Genomic DNA, 24708 nt, shown 5'->3' on the forward strand with positions numbered 1-24708 from the left:
TAATCGTGTCTCTAGTCATAAAATAGTAGCTCACCTTATAGTTATCACCAACGCCTCTGGCTAAACTGATTACTCTCCCTTTACAACCACTGTTTGTTATATCCCTTGTACTTTTGAAGTACTTCTGCACAATTTAGGTTACTACCAGTAGATGTTAGCAGGTGGTCACCAGCAGATGTTAGGAACCTTAGCCTAAGCGCCATCAAATTTTGTGTGGCTTGTAATCAATGAGACAGGCTGAACTTGACAGTAGGTCAGAAGGTTAATCTAACTGGCAACTGGTTTATATTGCAGTACTCTGAAAGCTGTGTGGCTCAGTAGATGAGACACCATTAGCTCTATGCCTTTTTAAACTAAACGATTTCCCTTTTTGAACATTGGACAAGATGACGGTAAATTACGTTCTAGAATAGGTAATTTACATTCTGCCGCACTAATTAATGCCTACTGCCAGTAGATGTTAGTGAACACCATTATATGTTAGGGACATATCTTCAGTTGTGTACCTTAGTGTCATCAGGTGTTTCAGCCTTTTAATCAACCTCTTCTAAGGCAGGCCAACCGCAGGATGATCAGACCTGGGTGCATGTCCTTAGCATCTTGGGGACCATTTGGGATATTTCCTCCTGATCCAGAGCCATTGGCTGCAGCAAGTTTCTGCATTATGCAGTGTTTCTTTTATGGTCTGGCGTAGGACCTGTCCATGGATGCCCAGATCTTTCAGAGAAAACCTCTTCAACATGTTGTTAAATATCTATGTAATGTTTCCCCTAACCCTAACCCCCGTATGAGGAGAATGGCTATGTTGTCCACCTGTAATCCAAAGCACTGATGAGCACTTAAAGCGGCCTCTAACACAGCATGTTTACTGCACTACAACAGTAATGTGTTTCATATGCACTTGGTTTTTACTGTCTGAGTGCACTATGTACCTATAGCTGCACTTTACGTTGTACGCTGTGTGAATTGTTTCTTGTATGTGTGGCTCTTGTATGTATAGTTTTCTCTATTGCAGTAAAACATATTAAACTTATAAAGCAGAGAATTGATTCAAATGTTTGTTGCAGAATTCTTCATTCCATGTGAATGAGCACTCAGATTTACCTTGTGTTTCTTAAAAAGGACCCAGCCCCTTGTTTGGTAACCACTGCAATAAACCACCCTCCTAAGTGGTACATCCTCAACAAGGAGCAAATGCAAAGCTTTCAAATTGTTCAAGTATAAACGGTAGAATAATTTCATATAGGGTAGAGAGTCACCTTCTATGTATTTTTTACCATGGTACATTTTACATTACAGTTTACACATATATACCCTGAAGTATATTATACTAAATCAATCTTAAAAAACAGTTGTGGTGAATGGTTTTGTGGGGCTACTGTTTCATTAAGTTCATGAGTGTAAATTAGTTTGTACAGGTTGTTACAACTAAAGCTTGTTTTTGTACTATTAGAGTAGAATGGAAGAATTTACATATTCAAGTAAAGTAGATCCTCTATGCTTTCAAATGGAGAGAAAGGGCCGGTGCAGGGAAATGCCCAAACAAACAACATGAAGTTATTTATTATCAACATTTTATTTTTAGATTCATCGTGAGTTATTCTTTCCAGGGACATCTTGAGCTCAGATGCCAATTAATATGCATATATAATATTTAGAAATAATACATAATACATTGCAGATCTTGCCTGAGAATGATAACATTTTTAAGTTTTCTTCAATGTAAATGTATTTTAAGCATACATTTTATTTACATGTTATAGTTCAAAGCAAACATACAACACCGACAAATAATTCGTCGTGCTTTATTTTCCAAAAAATGTGAACAAATACACGCTAAAAGTGGGGTTAGAAGCTTTTCTCCAGTAGAACAACGGTAGGTTCTACACGCACTCTGGTTGGGCGACCTTCTGTCAGTCAAATCTGGTCCCACCAATCAGAATCCCAGCCCTTCTTCTTTTTTTATCCTTTTTGGCTCCTCCGGGCCGCGGTAGTCAGACCGTCGCTGAAAGCAAAGCATCGGTTTAAAGCCAGTTCCGCCACGAACAGGTGAAAGTACTCTTCAGCAACTTTAACGTGAGTAACTGCGTTTTAACAAGAACCCAGTGCGTGTATCAGACACGGAACATGAACGGGAACCCACGTTCGTGTTTTTGACCGGAAGCCATGTCTACTTTTGTACTTGTTCAGAAGCTAACACAAGCGGCTAAGCCCCTTTGATAGTTAGCTAGGTTAACTCACGATGCTAGCTGCGCCTGACACCGAACTGTTAGCATCAGTCCACTTCACAGAACTTGATTCGTTTATCCACTTCAAGCCTCGTTTGTCTTCCACACTATCCGCTGATCTAAATGAAGCTGCTGCCGACACATCGTTAGGAGACGGCACCGGGAAGCTAACTTGATGTTTTACAACTCATCTTCACTGATTTCTTTTCTTCTATCACCAGTTTCCACTTCAGCTATGACATCGTCTGCCATGATCACCGTCCACACCACGGCCTCCCGCTTCGCCCTGCTCCAGATTGACTCGGATTCGGACTCCGACACATCCGAGCCGGGGAAGACCGGCACCAAAGGCGGACGGGATTCCTCCGGGAAGCCCCGGCCAGGGAAGGCAGGAGCATCCGGGGGGAAAGCGGCTCAGGCCAACGACAAGAAGAAAGACAAGAAGAAGAAGAGGAAGGAGCAGCAGCAGAGTGAAGCGAACGAGGTGAGGGACGAAAGCATCTGATGAACCTCAGCTCCATTAGTGTGTCTGTGCTGTGTCACTGCACTATCACATGACGTCAGTGTGTGACAGCCATGGAGCTGGATTCTGTTCCTGTTGTTTCACTTCACTTGAAATGAAACTGCAGAGTGTGAAATCAGCATTTGTTTTCGTCCTCAGCTGTTTAGTACAGGTGCTGGCATTATTTCATAACATGAACGCAGGCAGCTTTTTTATTCAGGTGTATTACTCCTCAACAAGACATGAAATGTTCTCTTACAAAAGCCTTCAATTAGCAAAAACCCAACCAAAACACCCATGATACTCTGATTTTAACTGAAGCGACTGTTTGCATTTGCATCAGTCAGATAATTGAATGGGACCAAATATTAACCAGTTTCAGCATGTGACGATCTGCTTATCCTCATTGTTACATTGTTATTGAAATAAGAGTTTCAGACAGTTGGTCTGAAAACAGGTCACTCACTTAAGTGTGTTTCACATTTTATTGACCAAACAGCCACTGATATATTGATAAAACAAGATATTGAATAATAAGCACTGACATTTTGTGTAAATTGCTGCCAAACTGAAAATCCACTGCAGCCCCCTTTCTACTCATCGAGTACCCCCACTAAAATCTGGCTTTTGTCTGCGATGAGAATGGATAAAATCGTAATTCACTCTTGGGTCAAATTACTCTGCAGTAGCTCCGATCAGCATTGACAAAAACATGAACTAATTTCTTCATCTATTTTATTGTGGCGGTCTAGATGCTGACGTTGATATTGCAACTCCCGGTGAAGGGTCTAACTCTGCTGCTGTTTATACACACACATGCAGACAGCTTCAAAAGAAATCAACTGAACAGAGTTGTAGTTCATAAAAGAGCAATAATGTCATATTAGGTCAGTGTTTGAATTAAGTCTTATCCTTCTATCTTTCAGTTACGTAATCTGGCGTTCAAGAAGATTCCTCAGAAGTCTTCTGCCCCGCCTCCATGTATGACACTGTCAGGAATAGCCAGCGAGCTTCTCACCACTGAATCCGGCGACCACACTGTACCCTCAGGTGGATGGCAGCAGTGGAAGCAGAGGGATGAGCAGGTAAGACAGAACTACTACCTTCATAATAAATGTGTTAGTTAGTCAGGATAACCAAAGAACCACTGAGAGGCAACATTATTTTTGGACGTCAGCAGTAGTATGAGCAAGGAGCACGATAGTCTTCAAACCAATTTATTGATTTTAGATCCATTAACTAAACTCTAAGCCCTTTTCTTGTTCTTTACTGAAAACTTGTTTTTGATCTTTCCTGGATGCAACTGCATTGCGGGCAGATCTTCCTCAATCGTGTGTTCTTATTCGGGTGTTTTCCTTCACTCTCCCAGATAACCACTGAACTTTATGAGGCAGACTTGGAAAAGGCATTGATTCTCAGTAAACTGGAATACGAACAACACAAACAGGTACCTTGGTTGCATACACACACTAGTATATAAAAGCAAAGAGAAACTTTAAATATCCACTTACTAAGTCCTGCTTCGTGGAGATCCTGCTTCTGAGGACCAATCGTAATGGGAAAAATCGAGTACGCTGCTGGAAGAATGATCGGGAAACTCCGAAGCACTTAATCAATGCTCAAACATTCAGGAGAGAAAAGTTGAGCAATACAAGTTCACACTGTGTAATGCCTCCTTGAACTGGAGGCTGTCCTCTGCAGGGTCTATTTAAACCCAAAATGTCCTCACATGGCACAGACTTACTCTGTAGATCCAAATGACCTCTGTCCCACTGAGAGAGACACAAAGAGGCTGTCTGTTTGTTATGGCTGTCCACCTTATCAGTGAGGTCAAAGCTATCCATGAGACAGACGATGAACTATCTACCTTATCAGTAAGTTCATAGCTATTCGAGAAACAGTCAGGGAACTAACTTTCTCTATGAGAAGAACTAAATGTGTGCACATCAGGGCAAAATGTACGAAGGTGCAAGACAAAAAGTAATTTACAGCAGAATTTACAAAACTAACTATAATCTAAAAAAACTTGTACTTAGCTTAAGTCCATTGATGTGCTTTCATTCTGCAGGACAACACAAACACGTCCTCGCCAAAGTCACGGGGAGGAAAAGAGAGCGGAGGGAAGAAGGACAAAAAGAAGAATCAGCAGGCAAAAGAGAAAAAGACAGTTTCTCTGCAGGACTTCCAGGCTGAAGGCACTGCAGGTGAGAGAAACCTATTCATCACTCTCAAACTAGGAGCTTGTGTGCTGCAGTTTGTAGCTCAACAGGCCCCAAGAACACAATCTATGACTGTTTTCTCTGTAGGACTGAAGAAACTGTATTACGTGTGTTAGATAATAGTAATATTGTATTTTGTCTCTTTGCAGAACATCCAAGTAAGAAACCAGACAAAGAGGTGAGCAAAAATATGCACTGTATAACTATACAGCAACTACCTATAAAGAATATTTACAAGGTTTTATTCCGGATTGAATACACTCAACTTGAAACACTGACCATATTCCCATCCAGGACGCCAAAGCAGCTAACCTGGCTCTAGGCAACGGGCAGGATGAGAGATTTTTTAATAAACTCGAAGATGACGTCAGTCGGATTATTCAACAGGAAAAAAGACGCGAGCAATACACTAGCAGTCAGGGACAAGAAGTCAACACATCCACAGAACACGAACCGGTGAGTGGACAGACAACAAATACTCCTGTGTTTATTTGTTTTTGATGTCAACACAGCGGACTAAAGTATATCTGTGTGCACATTTTGCAGTGTTTGAGTAAATGCAACATCATTCAAGTATTGTTGGGTTTTCCTTACTCGGCTGTTGTTAGTAAAAAAAAATAAAAATTTTATAAACTTTTTTCGATTTGTTATTTTTCTCCCTGTCATTCCTGTCAGGACCCCCGGGCAGAGCAGCTGAAGTACGACCTGGAGAAGAAAGACCAGGAAATCGATAAACTAAAAAAGACAATCTCACAGTGGGAGGTCAGCAGTCATGAGCAGTTACTCATTCTGTAATTTATTTGGCAAATTAGAACTTAACTCATAGTGTTTGGTAAATTGATGCTGTTTTGTTTAGTTGAGTATGAGACTCTAGCCTGCAGCTCTAAAACTAACATGCTCCTTGTTTCATGTTTTACCATTCCTCATACTTTTTAAAAGAAATATAAATACAGACCAGCTAAATTTAATTGAAAGTTACATCACAGTACATACAATATGTGTTTCAAAGGTGCATTATTCAGGTTTTGTCATGATTCAAAGTTTGGTTCTGGTCAATATGGAGTGGCAGAAGAAAGAAATTCCAAGATCAGGTGTATTACGCAAACAGAAGCAGCGTGTCCATGAGGAGAAGAGTTAAAGATGGAGTGCAGGAAATCTAAGCAAAAACAGGGTATATTTAAGTGCAAACACGACCCTTGAGTGAGAGCGTAACAAAATCTGACTGAAATCAATAAGTGCTGCTCCGAAACTGGAACACCACAGTCTTGAACAAAGATAGGGTAAAATACCTGGAGACAGATAACAGCGGTGGCTGAGCGAGCTACAAAGACAATAAGAAAGGGAGCAGTGTGGGCAAGCAAAGTCTCTTTTTGGTTACTTTTCTTTTCTAAAGCAGCAAGAAAAGCCCACCCCCAAGCGCAACCACGTGGGATGCTCCCACATGGCTGGAGACCAGTAGTGATAAAAATGACTTTTTAAAGCACATCTGTATTATAAACCTGCTTCTCTGATGTGGCAAAAAACTCTTTAAATGCAACAAAGATGTGTATTTTCTCCTTCTCGACTCTGCAGGTGAAATACAAAGAAGTGAAGGCAAGAAATTCCCAGCTGCTTAAAATGCTCCAGCAGGGAGAGAGTGAGTTGAATGTCACTAGATAGCATTCCTTCTTCCTTCCTTCCTTCCTTCCTTCCTTCCTTCCTTCCTTCCTTCCTTCCTTCCTTCCTTCCTTCCTTCCTTCCTTCCTTCCTTCCTTCCTTCCTTCCTTCCTTCCTTCCTTCCTTCCTTCCTTCCTTCCTTCCTTCCTTCCTTCCTTCCTTCCTTCCTTCCTTCCTTCCTTCCTTCCTTCCTTCCTTCCTTCCTTCCTTCCTTCCTTCCTTCCTTCCTTCCTTCCTTCCTTCCTTCCTTCCTTCCTTCCTTCCTTCCTTCCTTCCTTCCTTCCTTCCTTCCTTCCTTCCTTCCTTCCTTCCTTCCTTCCTTCCTTCCTTCCTTCCTTCCTTCCTTCCTTCCTTCCTTCCTTCCTTCTCTGTCTTTCCACTTCTCTTCTTTCTCAATGAATAATCAATGTGGTCTTACTGACTTTTCTTTTAATGATCATTCTAATATCTCTCCCTCAGTGAAAGATAAAGCAGAAATCCTTCTACAGGTAGAGGAGCTACTAAACATAAAAGAAGAACTGTCATCACAGGTGTGTTATCGTGAGATAAAATGAAGAGAGGAATATGTCCAAGTCAGATATTTGCACATTTATGTGAATTTTAACAATTGTTATTCTTAGGTATCATTACTGCACGGTGCCCTCGAGCAAGAAAGATCTAAAATCAAAGGTCTGCAGTCAGAACAACCGAAACATCAGGTGAGACCACAGAAAATCATTTACTGTCAAATTTTCTTGGTTTCTTCAGTCGTGTGTGGAAATTAAATGTAACCAAAACCAGGGAGAATCGAGGCTTTATTTTTGGTGGTTGCAGTTCATTCACATTTTAAACAACGTGGGTGCTCAATAGTAAAAGCACACACTTGTGTAAAATACTTTCTCATACTTTAAGTAATGCTATTCTCTCTCTTCCCCTGTGGCTGGAAGGGGAACAAAAAGGGGAGAAAAGGACCCGAAATGGATCTATGAAGGCTCCAAAAGAAAAAGACCTGAATAATAAAATCAAACAGATGAACAAATGAAGAAAAACATTGCTGATCATAATAAGAGTTCTGTAATAATTTTTGTTGTTTTTTCTTTTTAGCTTGAACTCTGTGTCAGCATATAATGCATGCCCCCTTATTTACAAACACACACACTCCAGGATGTATTAAACAGCTGAACAAGAATTAAAGAAGCTTTTAAAAGTGACTTAAGTTTTTATAGGTTGTGTTGAAATGGTGGCCTTGCAACTACAGTGCTGCCCTCTGCAGGTGTGAGACTGCCATTACATATCGAGTGTTGTTGAAAGCTGTGTGCCTGACCTTTGTTTGGGTTTCAATGCCAACATGACAGATGGTAAGTTTATGTTTTTATTTGTGTTTGTTTTCTCACTGCTGAGTAAATAAAATACTTTTTCGGTGAAAAAAATCTTGTTTTTTATTCATATTTTGTTTTCAATGTCAAGATTTTAGAAAAGTGTGCCAAAAATGCAGCAGCGCTAAACCAAATTGTATTAAAAATAAAAAAAATTCACAAATAGCTTACACTGGAACTAGCAATAACAACAAACGCTAGAATTTATGATCCAACTGATAAATACCGAATTATCGTTAAGTAAAATAAACAGAATATTGACTTTTTCAAGTTTCAAATATGGACTCATTTGTAGGGAGTTGCTTTTAGGTGAAATACATTGTTTTATTAATTGCAGATTAATTTGTGGGCTACTATTTCTTTAAATATGATCTGGATACATAGTAAGATAGCTACATGTAAGTGTTACACGTCACCATAATATTTAGGTTTATAAACACCTCCCTGCACATTAGCTGGCAAACCTCCACACAACTTTCTGCAGAGTCACGGGACAGACGCGCTCCTCCTCTTCCTCCTCCTCCACGGCCCTGGGACTGTGCGCTGCAGATCCGTTCATCTCCATCGTCAGCCCGCACTGAGAGATGTCTGTGAGGGATGAGCTGGGAGCATCGGGTGGATGTCAGTGCAGCACCGACATGATCCACGTTGCGGTTCAAAGTGTCAGTGAGAGCAGAGACTTCACGGTACCACGGGACTGCACCGTCAGACAGGTGGGTCACAGAACCAGCGCTGCGTAAACACTTGTGCGTAAAGATGGTTGCTTTTGTGTTTGTGTGTTCGTCAGGATTACGCAGCTATTTTTTATGATGTTCAATATTGGACTGGATCTGAACCTATGGGGGCAGATCAAAAAATGATTTACCTCTTAAACGTTGTCCGGCCTTTTATATTTTCTTTGAGGATAATTGACGGATCTTGATGGAATAAATCTGTCATGATTAGGGGACTCATCTTTGTATGTAATTTGGTGCATATCCAAATGAAAAACAGGCTCTAGTGAATGTGGTTTAAGGGGACTTTTGGGCCTTGGTGGAAGTATATCCACTCTCCTCTCTTCTAAAATGTACAATAGATTGCAGTCTGATTTAAACACTCTCAGTCGGCTATGCTATCCTATTGTTGGCTGGCGTGTGTAAGTGTGTGTTGTGTGTATTGTGTGTGTGTACAGCTGAAGCAGGATCTCTCAGATCGTGCGGGGGCCTCAGCAGAGCAGCTCCTGCTGATCCACTCAGGCCGAGTCCTCACAGAGTCTCAGATCCTGAGTCACCTTAAAGGGAAGGGTGATTCTGTCAGCCTCTGCATGATCCGAAGGTACACACACACACACACACACACACACACACACACACACACACACACACACACACACACACACACACACACACACACGCACACACACACACGCACACACACACACACACACACACCCTAAACCTAAGTCTAACCCTTAAACCAAGTTTTAACTCCCAAACAGTCCATTAAACGTGGGGGTCACAAAGTGAGGACCGGCCAAAATGTCCTCACTTTCCAAAAATGTCGTCACTCCGTAGGTTGTAGACTCTAACCGGTCCTCACAAAGATAGCTGTACAAGAACACACACACACACACACACACACACACACACACACACACACACACACACACACACACACACACACACACACACACACACACACACACACACACACACATATACTATTCTTAGAAGGCCACCTTTGTTTTTGCTATATTTAGCTGTTGTATTTTGTGTGTGTCTGTGTGAAGAGCTGAAACAGGGACTAACAGATAATTGTAGATGCTGATATGTGCAGATTAGAAGTGGAAGATTCAGGCTCAGTTATTTCTTCTCAGGCCTCAGTGTTCCTCTGCTGCCGCTGACCTGTCCTCGGAGACGATCCACCAAGAGCTCACAGACGTTCTCGACCCTGATCATGACGACCTGACGCCATCTCCCACCTCTCCCTTCTGCCTGGGTAAGAACCGCAGACCACACAAACTCCCCTCAACTCTCAGTCTTCATCGCTCTTCTCTATCTTGGCTCACACTGCTGCTGTGAGTTACTAAGATCATACTCCAGTGTACTATGGTATTTACATAGTCCTACTCTTTTGATTTGACCTTGGTCCCACAGTGGACAATCTTGGCCTGGCAACAGGCGAGTCTGGCTTCTTCCCTGCACTCCAGCACCAGATGGAGAAGCAGCTGTTGGATGACCCAGAGATGATGCGTCGTGTCCTGGGCAGCCCTTTGGTGCAGAGCATACTCTCTACTTCCAGCCCTCAGATAACCAGACAGCTCATTCTGTCCAATCCTCAAATCCAGAAGCTCCTAGAGACAAATCCAGAGGTTGGAGACATGCTCAACAACACTGACATCATCACAGAGGTGGGAATTAACTACTTATTTGTCGAGTGTCAGGGTTGGCTTTATACAGTGTGCATGAAAGAATGCATCCCTTTGCCAAGCTGCTACTTCTACTACTACTATCACTTTGATAGCTGACGATTTTTTACAATAAAATGGTGCAGGATGGAGAGACACAAATGCAAGTTTCCATTAAGTAATTTAAATTTTTACAAAAAAACATAAAAATGGACATCGGGTTCAGGATTTGCAATAGATGTTACATGAAAAGCCATACATACATTGGAGGGTTATTTTTGGCCATTTACAAATTACCTTCTGGTTAAAAAGGAAAAAGGCCATTTTAATTTCACTGATACTTGACCATACTGTAATTAAACCGTCTTAAACGATTTCTCAGATTCATGAGTCCAATATCTTCTTGCTCCTCCTTCCAATTCCAGGTGCTGGAGCTCGTCCGAAACCCTGACAAGATAGAGGAAGTGATGTGTAATGAAGACAGCACAACAGACGAGTTGAAACCAGAGCGAGACAACCCTGAACCCATCAATGGGGACTCTGATGACTTCCAGAAGACTGAAGCAAAAACACAGGAACATGATCTCAATCTATCACAGGTAAAACTCTTAACATAATGCTTTTCTTGAATTATCTTTTTTTCATGTATTTAACGTGCAGTTGAGTTTTCTGTACATGTTCTCTCTCTCTCTCTCTCTTTCCAGACAGGAGAACCCCAAGTGGTGAATATTTCCTCTGGGAAACAACAGGCCCCCAAAGGAGAAAGAAACCAGAGTCCGCCGTTCTCCAGTCACTCCACAGATCCTCTCAGAGAACTGACTGCCACACCCACAGCTGACCCAAACCCTCAGAGCACTGTCACTGCAGGCAGGACAACACACGGCCACATGCTTCAGCTACACAAAGAGAATCAGTAGTTCCTTCCTGTTTTCATGTCTGTATATTTTCTACAATAACAACATACCTGTATTATTTCAATAGATATCTCCGTTTAATCTTTTTTGGTCCTCAATATTTTTTTTTATAAAGGTGTTATACACGGATCATCGTTTTCAGTCAGCTAAACTATCATAATTTACATACATTTCTTTCTGCTTTTATTCTTTTGTATTAAATCCACGGCCTCAGGCATGCAGTCGCTGCTGGAGGAGATCACGGCCAGTCCTGGTCTGATGGAGAGTCTTCTCTCTGGGCCGTATGTCAGCAGCCTTCTAAACTGCCTCGGCCAAAACCAGGATCTGGCTGCACAGGTGAGTCTGACATGTAAGACAGTTTATAATTGATCGGGCATAATGTATTATCATATTGTAAATGTATTTTTCAATATAATTAATATATATCGTATTACGTCCGCCAAGGAGGTTAGGTTTTTACCTCTGTCTCCAGAAACTACTGGATGAATTGCTGCCAAAATTGGTGGAAGGAAGCATTAAATTGGGGTGTGGATTTTCTTTAGAGTGTTTTCCAACACTTTTGATGATTTCCCAGGGAATAAGTCATGGACCTTGAAAGCATTTTTTAGGAATGTGCGTCATTTGGTGCAGGTCAAATAAGAAATCCAGATCTAGTCAACTTAATTTATTTAAATATGATTTTCATGGTGAGTGCCATGCAAGTTTTTAAGGTTTTGCTATTAAGTAGCATCTGACTTGCTGAACAATCCATGCAGAGATTTGAAACTGGGCTGCAATCCCTCCACCTTCCCTTCTTGTTAACATATCCTGATATTTTCTCTTTCAGATGCTGCTGAGCCACCCTTTGTTCTCAGGGAATCCTAAACTGCAGCAGCAGATGAGACAGCAGCTGCCTCTCTTCCTGCAACAGGTTTGTTTATTCTCTCTACTCCTCTGCCATCTCGGACACATATGATGATATGAATACGGCGTCTTTGAGGCTTTGATCGTTGACTAACAACACATCTGTTTTAAAGGCCCTTGTAAAAAACGAATAATCACTTGTTCAGAAACAGTTGTCAGACTTGTGATTTGCTGTAGAGAGTTCACTGTACAGTTTCCATGGCTCATAGTTGCACGTTTTGTGCAGATGCAGAGTCCGGAGCTGCTGTCGGCCATGTTGAACCCCAGAGCCATGGAGGCTCTGCTACAGATCCAGCAGGGACTACAAACTCTGGCTGCAGAGGCTCCCGCCCTCATACCTGTGTGAGTTAAAACAATAGACTGTATATAAAGATGGATCACATGCCATCATAAACTCTGCCTCCTCCATGTTAAAGGAGAGGACACGGGCCAAACTAAAGAGTTTTGTCAAAAATGGTGTCTGTCATTTGAGGTCTTTCTCATCACACTGATGTTTGTACACGTGTTTATTTTCCAAGTAATTTTAGTTATTTGACGCTATTAAAACAGGGTGAAACATCATGATTGACAGTTGAGTCTAACTTCAGATTGGTCAAGAATGTGTGTCATCTGGACTTCAATATCATACCCAGGATATTTTAGCTTCATTTCTGGATAGTTGCAGGACGGAGATGCATCGTCTGTCTTTATTCACAGAACAGAACTGTATGTACATAGCAGACGGTTCACCTCAAACTAAAGAGATCTTTTTTTTCTGGTGGTTTATTTTCTGGGTAAACATTTTTATATAAAAAACTTGTGTGACGCTGCATATCTTCCTGCAGGGTTGGACTCGGAAACACTGGAGCCAGTGCTGATGTTGCCCCTGAGCTCGAATCCAACTCTTTCCTGAACAGCCACTCAGGAAATTGTCCTCAGGTTGCCACGGTGACAGAGCAGCAGCAGCAGTTCGTGCAACAGATGCTGCAGGCACTGGCTAATAATGGGGTATCTCATTTCTCTATAACCTTGTTGTCTGCTCCTGTAATTGATTTGAACTGATCACCAGTAAATAGCATTTGCATGGCAAAAGCCCACTGGAAACTCGTCTTTAATACACAGTGCTTTCTTATTATTATCATCACAATAGGAATGGGCTGTTTGTGATATAACATTTCCGTCATATTGGTTTACAGTGGTTTAGTGAAGTACAAATTTTAACATGCATCTACAAAAAGAGTACCACACTTAAAGATGTATCTGCATCTAGTTTATTTGTCCCCCTTGTACCCACAGCTAGTGGTGACAGCATGCTTTTAGCACATCTGGCAACATCCAGTTGTGATGTTTGCTATGTTCAAGGTGTTCATGAGATTTACACATTTCAACCTATGATTTCAACCCATAGAGGTCAGCAAAGCTACATTTCCCTCTTTCCATCCGTGGGTTAGATAGCCAGAACAGAAGTTAGTATACAGTAGTTATCTATGGTTTCTACAAGAACTTGTTGAAAGTGGTCAAATAAAATACACTAAATATACTAAAGACCCATTCCTTATGAAGATTCAGTTTAACTAAATAGACTGCATCATCTCCAGAAAAGCAGATAAGAAGAGACACAGGTGAAGTGTTCAAATTTGAAAGTATGTTCTCACTCCCAGAGGCACAAAATATCTTTGCAATTTTTTCTCTGTGGTCATGTTATTGTAATGATCACAAGTGTAACAACTCTCCTGTCTCATCCTGACAGGTCCATGGTGAGGAGGCTGAGCTCCAAGAGGAGCTGGAGCACCTGAGCTCGATGGGATTCAGAGACAAGCAGGCAAACCTTCAGGCCCTCATCAGCACAGGAGGAGACCTCAGCACGGCCATACAACATCTGCTCGGCCTCTGACACGCACTCAAACAACCATGCACGCACATTGATCTGTGTGGACCCCACTGTGGATTCAGGGTATACACATGTTCTGACATTTGCACATAAGTACTCAAACATAATGATAAACCTACAGGTAACATTTAAAAGGCCATATTTATATTCCTGTAATTCCATAATTTTATTAATTCGTTAACTTTCCATACTAACCTCTCTGCTGTAGTAAACTGCTGTATATTCAGTCCTGGTATAAAAGTCACACTGTTCTACTATTAAGTCTAGGATGAGGGGTGCAGTTTATTGACCAGATTGAAAAAACCCATGTGACAATTTTGTGATTTTGGGCTATATATATGAATACATAATACAAATAAAAAATGGCTTTATTTAGTTGTTATAAGACTTACAATTTTTTTCCTTCTAGACTCAATACTGTAGATTTATATAAGTGAAACAAGGATACAATCACTTTAATCCTGTCAGTGACGTGCACTGGTGCAGATCAGCACAGCTACTTAAATCATCACATACTTGAGTCTTGTAGCAGTTGCATTAATATTCAGAGGTAGTTCATGTAATATTAATCTCTGTGCAGACACAGTGTGACGTTCCAGCCTCTTTTCATCTTTCCACCTGGACAGAGTCTAATGAAAACTTTTAACACCCAGAGGACGTCCGATGTCCTGGATGCTGACGGAGGATTCACTCTCACAGTCTCAGTCAACAGACGGAACCAGGTGCATCGTCTGTTGTTGCTGCCCCTCTTCTTGTCTATCTAGTTCACCACAGGCTGTACAGTGGCCCCCTGCAGCAGATGATTCATCAAGTTTGTCTCCAAAGGCAAAAGCTTGAAAGATGTGTTCAAAATGGAAAGCTTGACTCTGTGCTGGAATGTCAATGTTTATCGTGAGGCAGCACAGACACAGAAACTCAGATTTGCTCAACTAATCCTCTCAACACTCTCAGGAGAAAGCAACGCAAGAAAAATGGATATAATTTTTTTTCCCTTCGCTTAGGTGAGTTATTTCTTAAAAATCCTCTTTGCCTAACAACTTTCTAGACAGTGACCAGTGTCAATGTCTGGGGTTTTAATGTTCTTTTCCTAAACTTAACTGAAATCCATCTTATTACAGTAGTGTGTCATATGGACTGAGTTTATTTTGGGTTCTTTTTCATTAATTAAACAACTGAGCAGAATACTCCCCCTCGTCTGTGGATCTGATACACAATCAGTAAAAAGTGTTGTTACGTGCCATTATTTCGTTGTCTTTTTGAACTTCTCTTTAAGAATCTGTCAACACAATCATTTTTTCTCACCATGTAAATATGCAGTTTGATGAGTTTTATATTGTTTATTAATCTGTCAAAAACAAATCTCACAGCTCCCCATGTTGCTATAACTTGACTATTAATCTAACAGCCAGCTGATGATTCACTTCTATTCATATAAAACAGAGACAAGGAAGAAATCCTAATTTAAAAACATATGTTGTATCCAGAGTTGGTGTAAAGATCAACAGCATCACCCGACAGTCTTACTAGACAATTTAGTCGAAAACCAACACGTCTGCCATCTTGATTGATGAAAGCCCAGTTATTTATAAAACACTGATAAATTATGACTAGTTTATTATAAATTATTATCGGCCCTTCAACGAAAACCCCTCAAATCAAATGTGTTTTTACCAGGACTTTCTATTGAAGTTTGAACATTATTACTATAAGCACCAGGGGGCACTGGACTTCAGTAATAGTAGTTGTTTTGATTTGTATGGTTGGAATTATGAAGCTATAAAACATAATAGTTGTAATCTGAAACAAATCTGATCTATGGCTGTGTGAAGGGTGCAGTTTATCATTACTTAAATAACTTTGATGTGGTTAACTCATTAAAACTAACCTCACAAGTATTAAGTCATTCAGTGGTGATAATTATTATAATAATAATAAAAAGATGTGTGTGGTAGTTTGAGGACTGCTCTTGGTTTATTTTATTCCAGCCTTTGTGTCCTCGCTCTCAAAGACCTTGTGGAGTAACTGACACACAAGTCGCACACTACAACATCAGATATGTGTGTCTTTGATCCACTTGACAACCTGTGTGCGTCTGTTGAGGGGGTTTTAATCTCCAGTGGTGTGTGTGTATGTGCCGCGGTTCGTCTGGATGTGTGAGATACGAGAGCAGCCAAGGGGGGTTTTCTGGATTAGAAGCTCCTAAAATATTCGAGTGGAGGTTTGAAGATGAGTCACACCAACAAAAACAGCTCTGCAGTGCTGAGTGGAGGGACGTGTGTGAGTGTTTGATTGTGAGTCTGAGTGAGAGAGTAAGAGGACATTGTGCTAATGGTCACTTTTAAAACGGGGATCAATAAGCTCTGACCTGATGTGACCGTTCGTATGGAAACTACATGATGTTGTGAGAAGAGTCAAACCGGCCTCACAGTGATGTGTAGCAGGAAGCTGTTCAATCTCACCCCCTTTAATCATTCCACCCTGTTCTATTCTGCCTGAAGATTGTACTGTTAGACTGGTTGGCATTCGATGTCAAAGCATGAAAGTTGCTTTGACAGACTATAAAATGATATAAAAACTGTTGCTTGGTACTAAACCAATCCAAACTTCAGCAAAGCTGCAAACACGTCCACAAGTTTTTACAATTGGGTAAGAAACCTGTGATGTTGAAGGTAAACAATTAAACCCAAAGATCAGTGTTAGGTGAAGTGCTAAAACAAAATGAGTTTCTGCAGGCTCCGGATTTTCCTGTCCACCAGTTACTTGTCATCAAAACCAAACAAGGTCATACGAAAGTCAATAAATCAAGTGAAGTGATTAGTCAATAAATCTATGACTGTACTTAAAATGTCATAATTATTCAAGTAAAAAATTTGATTACATTCAATCATCTGGGAACCATGACTGCCTGCACTACATTTTGTGCAGATCCAGAGAATAGACGTTGGGATATTTCACTGAGAAAATGATAAACATAACCTGTTGGTGGCACTAGTGGAATCATCAGAGAATTACTATTGTCAATACGCTTCATCCTGTTGGCACCATGAACGTTTGTAAAGAGTTTCATGGAGTTCCATCCAATAGCTGATCAAATGTTCCTGGACCAAAGTGGCAGACGAACTGACCGAGCCGATGACGACGATGATGATGGCCTCTCTGTCTGCCTGTCAGTGGTGACTACAGCACCACTGTTGACGACTTGAGGCCGATAATGTGCTGCTCGACCTCCGTGCCTAGATCAGTGATGCTCCGGCTGATGTCCAGAGACATCACATTCTCTTCATCCAGCTGAGGCTCTAAAGCATCAAACTGGGAGCGCAGCAGGTCGGTTTTCATGTAATGTCCCCTGCGGGCCACCATCCTCTGGTGAATGAGACCGTAGTCCCCATGAAGGAAGAGGAAAAAGACATCGGGAGGGCCGGGAGGCAGGATGTCTTGGTCCAGGGCTCTGGAGCCGTGCAGCAGGATCTGCCTGTAGAGACGCTTCAGGGCGGAGCACGTCACAAAAGCATCTGAGCCTGAGCATCTTTCTCTGCAGTGAAAACACACATACACACGTATCAACACTGAACTGTAGGGATTAGAAGGAGAATGTTAAAAGCAGCACTGGGGAAACTAGACGTAACGTGAACTGTCACAAACAGCTCAAGGAGGTGGGAAGAAAACGAGGATGCAAGAAAACGGAAGAGTATGTGTGACTGAGTATAAGAGTGACGGTTAAGCAGGTCTTTGATGTCGCTGCATCGTTTTTTAAGAAAGCGATGGCTAACTTTCCACTCCTCCGTCCCCTCTTCTCCACTCGCACTCACTTAATCTGTCTTTACTCGCCCAAATTTCCTCCCCTCGCTCTCTGGTTTTCATCTAAATTTTCAAAACCATTTTTGATATTTTTGATCTTCTCCAACAATTTCACGCCTGCGTATCCTCACCTCGCTCCTCAGCTCCCTCTCTCCGAACTCATCATCTTCTACATTTCTGATAGGAAAAATAATCGTCTGTTTTCTCTCTGAGGGTGTGTGTGTGAACGTTTATTTAAAATATGCAGCAAATACTGTGATTGGATGTATTAACACACATTCTTACCTCTCAATGACTTCATGTAGTCGCAGGAGCCAAGGAAATCTGTCCTGGAGAGACAACAACAACATGAATGGATTTATTAATATTGTAAACAGCGTACAACTGTAGCAATAATATATTGGATATTAAGATATAAGACAGGAGTGAGTTGCATTAAACAGCAAATTGGAATAGTTTACTTTTAAGATGTTTAATTTTCTTGATAGATTTATCGTTGTCCAAGGAAACAGTTCTTAACATTTTCTTATTTAAATTCCTTATTTTTGGAGAGCCATTTATACAACCAGGCACATGTCAGGACAAGAGCAGTATGATTTATTCAGTCGTCCAAAAATTGAACAAAATATAAGAACCTTTCGGAAGAGGTCATTTTCAAAGGAGACAGGACGGGAATAAAATAAAACTCACTAATGCACCTAAAGGGAAAATAAAGAAAAACATAGTGTTTCATTCATTCAACGCCTCCACATATTCTGTCTGTACAGGTTTTAAAATCTTGCCCATGGATGGACACGTTTCTTAAGGTGGAGAGAAAAATAATCTCTGTAGCATTTACTATATCGAACCACTCTTATTGTGGGAGGTTCAGGATGCAACAGGTAAGAGCTTTTTAACAGTCAGATGTCAAAACCATTCTCAATTTTTGCCCCTAGAGGTGAAAGTGCCAACTGCGAATTCCACCATCTCCAGTATGAGGATCACAGTTGCACGTCATTACTCATCTCTCTCTCTCTCTCTCTCTCTCTTCTCGTGACCTGTCCTCCCTCTATTGTCTTCTGTCCAATAAAGATGTATGAATAAATGCCACGAAAAACGATTAAAAAAAAAGAACTGTTCTTAATCTCTCAATGCAGCCTTCAATCTCCTCCAAAAGGTAGACTATCGTTCTCAAAAAACACCCATTCATTCACGGATTCATTCAGCACCTCTACACGTAGCACTTTTCATGCACACAACATTCATACACTATTTGTACAGCAATCAGGGGCAGCAGGCATTGAACTGCCAACAACCTCCTGCTTAATGGACGACCCTGTCTACCTCCCGAGCCACAGCTGGTGCTAAAATACAACATACACTTCTGGTTTAAGCGTATAATAAACAATCAGTGAGGTAGGTCGTGTGCTGCAGAGCTGATTGAAGGTTATTCACAAAATATATATGTAAAGGTGTTGCAGTTCTGAGTCATATCTGAAAAGTATGTTATATGTAAAAAGTATAACTACAATCATAGAAGCAGTGAGCAGACCGAAAGACGTGGTCTCAATGGATTGGATGGATTTAATATTATGATTAGTTTCCAATATTTCCTGTTGACTGGACTCAACTCAGAGAGACTTTCAAAGAACTAATCAGGGAATCAAACAGAGATCGAGCAGTCTGCAGCACAAAGACATCTTTGATTACGCTGCTATCAGAAGTGGAATTAGTCGTAATCCGTTAACAACTGAGCTGGACTCCTTTAATTTCCCACAGCCTTTAACACGAAGAGCTGAAGTGGAATGAGAGGAATCACACTCTCTTACATCCTGACATCTGAGCAAACTCATGTCCTGCTCACTTGCGCCAGCATCAACCTGCCAAATCTTATCCTGGCATGAAAGACACAGCCTGACAGCGATCCTGACTCTACCTCTCTGCTTAGGCTGCGGAAGTTTTCTTTTAATATGGCAGAGCGTCAGACAGAGCGGGTCCCGGGTTACTCCCAGCTGAAATAATCAAACAAATATGTGAGAAGATAAATAAGTGAAAGATAAAATATTGAATCGTCAGCTCTGGGATTCTGTGAAGTTTCCCTCTTGGCTGCGTACATTAAAGACGTTTTCAGACATGAGCTCTGTAAAATGTCCTGAAAATTGGGCGTGGACATTATTGCCTTTCACATATGAAGAACGCAGCCGGAGATTCTTCAAGTCGGACGAGTTCACAACGACAGGAAAATCTCTGGGACATTCAGACGAGGGGTTGGTGCCTGGGTGGAGCCATGCAGGAGGCAGGACATGACGTATAAATTCCACTGTGGATATTAGATTACATTACATTACATTACATTTCATTTAGCTGACGCATTTATCAAAAGCGACTTACAATAAGTGCATTCAACCCCGAGGGTACAAACCAAGAACAACAAGAATCAAGAAAGTACAAGTTCTTCAAAAATAAAGCAAAACTACAACATGCTATAGGTAAGTGCCATTCAAGTGCTACTAAATTGTTAGTTTCAAAAATTGTTAGTGTTTTTTTTTATTTTTTAGGTATAGTCTGAAGAGGTGTGTTTTTAGTTTGCGGCGGAAGATGTGTAAACTTTCTGATGTCCGGATGTCGATGGGGAGCTCATTCCACCATTTAGGAGCCAGAACAGCAAACAGTCGTGATTTTGATGAGTGTTTAGCTCGCAGTGAAGGAGCAACGAGCCGATTGGCCGAAGCAGAGCGCAGTGAACGGGCTGGGTTGTAAAGTTTGACCATGTCCTGGATGTAGACTGGACCGGATCCTTTCACAGCACAGTACGCAAGCACCAATGTTTTGAAGCGGATGCGGGCAGCCACTGGTAACCAGTGAAGGGAGCGGAGGAGCGGAGTAGTGTGAGAGAATTTGGGTTGGTTAAAAACCAGTCGAGCTGCTGCATTCTGGATGAGCTGCAAAGGTCGGATGGCACTAGCAGGTAGACCTGCCGGATATCACTGTTTATTTGTTTAAAGGACATCTACATTAATGTTGTCCCTTACTGACAAAACGCTCTTGTCAACTGTCTCTTCTACAGTCCTTCTGAGATATTAAATATTCTTTGTTTTTCAATTTCGCTTCTGTTGACATCAGTGCACGTTTGAAAGCAGCTTATCTGTTGCTCCAGTAACTTGTTGAGTTTTCTGCAGGTTTGACAGAATGATAAATTTGTGACTGAAGACGAGCAGCTCGGCACTCCTGACACACACACACGCACCTTTACTGACCTCGTCTGTGAGCGGCTCACCCTGAGCCATCTTCTCTACGTTCTCCTGTGGGTGGAAATCATCCCCTTCATGCAGTGACCAGACCAGCTGATGGAAGGAAACACACACGTAGAGGAGTATCAAGTGGTGTGTGTGCACAGGCATGAATGGAGGCGTATGAGTGTGCATAGAGTTACCTTTTCTGAAAGATGAGACCCCAAGTTGCTTCTGCGAAAGAAAAGGACAAGACATAAGTGATAGAGAGGAATAATTGAACCTGTGAACCCACTGATCATCATCAGATTGGTGCTGTCACAGTTATATAAGGTCGCACTTTTTCCCTCAGTGATACAGGACATTTTTAAAACAAATAATCTTCTTACTCTACAGCCTGAGAGCTGCCCTCAGGGTCTTGTGGTCACTCCAGTATATGGTGTTTATTTAGCGTTTATTTATTTAGTGAGCAGGTGTTGAGTTTTGAATCCTGTAATTCAGTGCCAGTGACAACAAGTTAATCCCCTCATATCCATATTCCCTGTAAACAGAACGCTTTGTGTGAGTCTTTCGGTTGCTTATTGGTGAAAAGGTTGAAGTACAGTCCTTTCTCCAATTGGACAAGTCAAACTTGTTGCCATGGAAATACAGATTCAATTTAAATTGCAAGAAGGATTATCAAAAGGCACCACTTCACGACAGGATAAACACAAGTTTCATGAAGTTCTGCTTCAAAAACTAAATCATTGCACACATATGGATGGACAAATAGAAATACTGATTGTTAGTATTCATACTTTCCACAGCCTGAGACTCCCATTATGATGTAAATCATCCTGCCTGTGGATATTCTGTCCTGAACTGGATTAAAGAAACAAGAAAAATACCTTAATCATTTCAAGTTTTATACATGTCAACATCAAAACATCAGAATCACAGAGATACTGTATATGCAGAAATAATAACAGTGCTCATGTGATGTTTACATATTGTTAAAAAGATATATATACATCTTTTAAAAAAAGATTAAAAGCAGAGGAAGTCACTGTAGAAAATGGACCCAGGTGAGAATTATGTCACATATTACATCATTGTATTAAATATATACATGCATTCATATAAAAGTAGGATTGCATAGTTGTGTTTGGTTGAAGTTCAGATAAAATTCTACAGTAAAAGTTCACAAGTTACCCAAGGATCCTGTATAAAGCAGATTGAAATGTAAATGAGCTCCACCTTTACCAAGTGAAACATTAAAAAATAATTTAAAACAATCATTACTTTTGATAGTATTGTTTTTGTGCTTTGGGACTTTTACTTGGATTTCAACCCAGTGGTATTTAGGAATTTGCCTCATGAACACTTAAAACAGTGCAATACGTCCACAACCGGAAGCTGTTCAACTAATGTCACTGACTGAAGTGGAAATGTAAAATGGCTTGGAAAGGAAAATATCCTGGCAGCGTCCACTTGCAGAATAAATACATTTATTCCACAATTAATGCTGCAGACACTAAACCTGAGGAAATGCAACTGCTGTCAAGCCAGCCGACACTCGCGTCTCTGTGATCCAATCAGCCGACACCGAAATTCTACTGTGCGCATATACTGACACTCTCTTAATCTATACAGTACAAATGTTTGATATTCAGTATGTAGGTAGTCAGAGAGGTCTTGAACACATGCATATCAGTCTCTCTCTGAACTGATTGAGCAAAGTGTTTTTACAGTATTTTGAAATATCAATAAAATGATATATTCCTAAGTGAAAATGTTGGACTTTACTTTGAAAAATCTCCAAATATATACAGTAAAAATGTTTGATATTCAGTATGTAGGTAGTCAGAGAGGTCTTGAACACAGGCATATCAGTCCCTCTCTGAACTTATTGAGCAAAGAAAACTCTGAGCTGGTGTACAACAGACGCCACTGACCACGTGTTACTACCCATGAGACGATCACAGACATCTGATTGTTTTACTGACTGACGGAATAACAGCTCATTTAATTCAGGTTTAATCAAACTAAACTCGTCTCTTACCTTGAAAATCATATGACTCCTCTCAGACATGGCCGCGAGTTGTTTTTATTCAGGTGCGTGATGACGTAGGACGCACGTCAGCTACTTTTAAAGGGGCCGCGCTGCGTTTGGTTCGATGACAAATTCAGATCAGATCGTTACACTGCAACTAAATTACATTTAATCATTATTGTGCTGTAAACGGGACCGAGCAAAGGCATTTTGTGTCAATTAAAATTAAAATTAAAATTAAAGTCAATAAATACATTTATGATTAATTATTAATGGTCGACTTCCTGTTGCCTTTTTCAAAATGCACTCTGATACTTTTTTGTGCATCTGGTTATGATACACAGCTGTCATCATTTTCGTGAGGGGGAAAGCTAACTGAGGGGCTGTTCCTGCAAACTTTGGTCGGAATTTGAGCATGTCTAGACCCTGAAAAAGCCCAAATAGAAAGATAGAAATCCTTCGAAATACAATAGGGCCCCCCTCCATATGAATAGATTTGATGATTTCTACTTTTCCAAATTCTATAGGTAGCCCCCCACAGACATTTACATTTACAAGTCAAATGTTAAATGCACAAGTTGACTCAAAACAGTCATGTTTTCGTCCACCCATGTGATAACACATAATTCATATATTAACACTTTTACAAGGCATCTTAACACCAATTTAGCATTCTCTTAATCCATCTTATTTCATCTTTTTCGTTTATTTAAGGCAACGTGTAAATTAGAACAAAATCATAGGGTGAATTTCATTCTCCACCGGATGATCAGGTGACACATGTGGGATCATACAACTGCGAGGTGAAGGTTTATGTAGAAATTTGGAAGGAGAGAAAAATACGTGGGGGTGAGAGAGGGATAATAGAGAGCGAAGAGGGAGGCGAGAGTAGGGAGGGGTGAGAGTGGGGCGGAAAAGCCATCCTCCCTCCTGTAGGTCCATCAGTGTGCAGCCAGGAGTCGGATGCGAGCATCTCCCTCCTCCTCCTGCTCCTCCTCTCTCTGTTGCATCCATCCGTCCTCCTATCTGCCCATCCATCTCTCCATCCACATCCAAGGGCGCCTCGAGAGAGGGTGACAAGACCTCCACTGAGAGGCACATACATGCGTGTGCGCGTGCATGCATGCGCGAGTCCCCCGTCCGAGCGTGTGCGTGTGGACCCGCAGACATGAGGAGCTGAAACTGAACCGACACAAGGATGAAAATGCTTCGGTTCCGCAGCCCCAGCATCCGCTCCCTGGACCAGGAGGTCCTGTGCACGATCCGGCTCCTGGACGACTCCGAGATCTCCTGCAGCATCCAGGTGAGACGACCCTCACCCAGCAGATCGTGCATTGTGTGATTACTTCAAGTAACAATCACGTGGACGCAGAGGATTCGTTTCCATGCGGGTGAATTCTATTCTCCACGTTAAAAGGCTGCACCATTCCTGCACCCTCAAACACCGATTCAGCCTTTTGTTCCACACAACGACAGCAGTCTCCACGCTGCTGTGATTTACGGGAGAGGTCGCATGCTTGGCGACATGCACAGCCCGTGTTGTGCAGAGGAGGGGTGGGGGGGCGGGGGGCATATGCAACAGAAACCCCTGCATCGGTGCTGAGACCAGGCAGGTGAAGTTGACTCAGGATGAAGT

General features: G+C 41.4%; 4 protein-coding genes across 4 annotated transcripts in view; 3 read left to right on the plus strand and 1 right to left on the minus strand.

Moving 5' to 3' along the window:
- Positions 1–1996: 1996 nt before the first annotated feature.
- Positions 1997–8014, plus strand: gkap1 (G kinase anchoring protein 1). Its single transcript, XM_061071723.1, has 12 exons — positions 1997–2076; positions 2450–2712; positions 3657–3815; positions 4100–4177; positions 4799–4934; positions 5099–5127; positions 5244–5405; positions 5625–5711; positions 6522–6585; positions 7065–7135; positions 7226–7303; positions 7532–8014. The coding sequence occupies exons 2-12, from the start codon at positions 2464–2466 to the stop codon at positions 7571–7573; spliced, it is 1155 nt and encodes a 384-aa protein (XP_060927706.1). The 5' UTR covers positions 1997–2076; positions 2450–2463; the 3' UTR covers positions 7574–8014.
- A 530-nt stretch (positions 8015–8544) lies between these two features.
- LOC133001994 (ubiquilin-1-like) lies at positions 8545–14036 on the plus strand. Its single transcript, XM_061071721.1, is given in 11 exon segments — positions 8545–8673; positions 9132–9274; positions 9816–9937; positions 10063–10349; positions 10772–10945; positions 11051–11213; positions 11475–11596; positions 12087–12170; positions 12390–12505; positions 12988–13150; positions 13893–14036. Coding segments are annotated over 11 exon segments (1647 nt in total).
- Positions 14037–15350: 1314 nt separating this feature from the next.
- LOC133002002 (probable gluconokinase) lies at positions 15351–23140 on the minus strand. Its single transcript, XM_061071728.1, has 6 exons — positions 23082–23140; positions 21838–21901; positions 21244–21274; positions 21068–21154; positions 18117–18160; positions 15351–17565 (listed from the first exon to the last, which is right to left on the minus strand). Exons 2-6 carry the CDS (start codon positions 21873–21875, stop codon positions 17211–17213), a joined length of 555 nt encoding a protein of 184 aa, XP_060927711.1. The 5' UTR covers positions 21876–21901; positions 23082–23140; the 3' UTR covers positions 15351–17210.
- A 1130-nt stretch (positions 23141–24270) lies between these two features.
- frmd3 (FERM domain containing 3) overlaps positions 24271–24708 on the plus strand; it is a 46515-nt gene continuing 46077 nt past the window's right edge. The window contains exon 1 of the mRNA XM_061071713.1: positions 24271–24375. Within this exon, the coding sequence (XP_060927696.1) occupies positions 24271–24375 (105 nt within the window). The remainder of the gene's footprint in view (positions 24376–24708) is intronic.

Source organism: Limanda limanda, chromosome 5, assembly GCF_963576545.1.
Source record: "Limanda limanda chromosome 5, fLimLim1.1, whole genome shotgun sequence".
In the NCBI taxonomy this organism is placed as follows: Eukaryota; Metazoa; Chordata; class Actinopteri; order Pleuronectiformes; family Pleuronectidae; genus Limanda; species Limanda limanda.

Bases quoted from the DNA above. Each gene is read 5' to 3' on its own strand.
- gkap1 (XM_061071723.1), top strand. From the start codon at position 2,464: ATGACATCGTCTGCCATGATCACCGTCCACACCACGGCCTCCCGCTTC. The intron at 4,178-4,798 runs GTACCTTGGTTG...TTCATTCTGCAG, and splicing joins AATACGAACAACACAAACAG to GACAACACAAACACGTCCTC. The intron at 4,935-5,098 runs GTGAGAGAAACC...GTCTCTTTGCAG, and splicing joins CCAGGCTGAAGGCACTGCAG to AACATCCAAGTAAGAAACCA.
- LOC133002002 (XM_061071728.1), bottom strand. From the start codon at position 21,875: ATGATTTACATCATAATGGGAGTCTCAGGCTGTGGAAA. The intron at 21,275-21,837 runs GTATGAATACTA...TTTCTTTCGCAG, and splicing joins GGAGTCTCAGGCTGTGGAAA to AAGCAACTTGGGGTCTCATC. The intron at 21,155-21,243 runs GTAACTCTATGC...TCCTTCCATCAG, and splicing joins GGTCTCATCTTTCAGAAAAG to CTGGTCTGGTCACTGCATGA.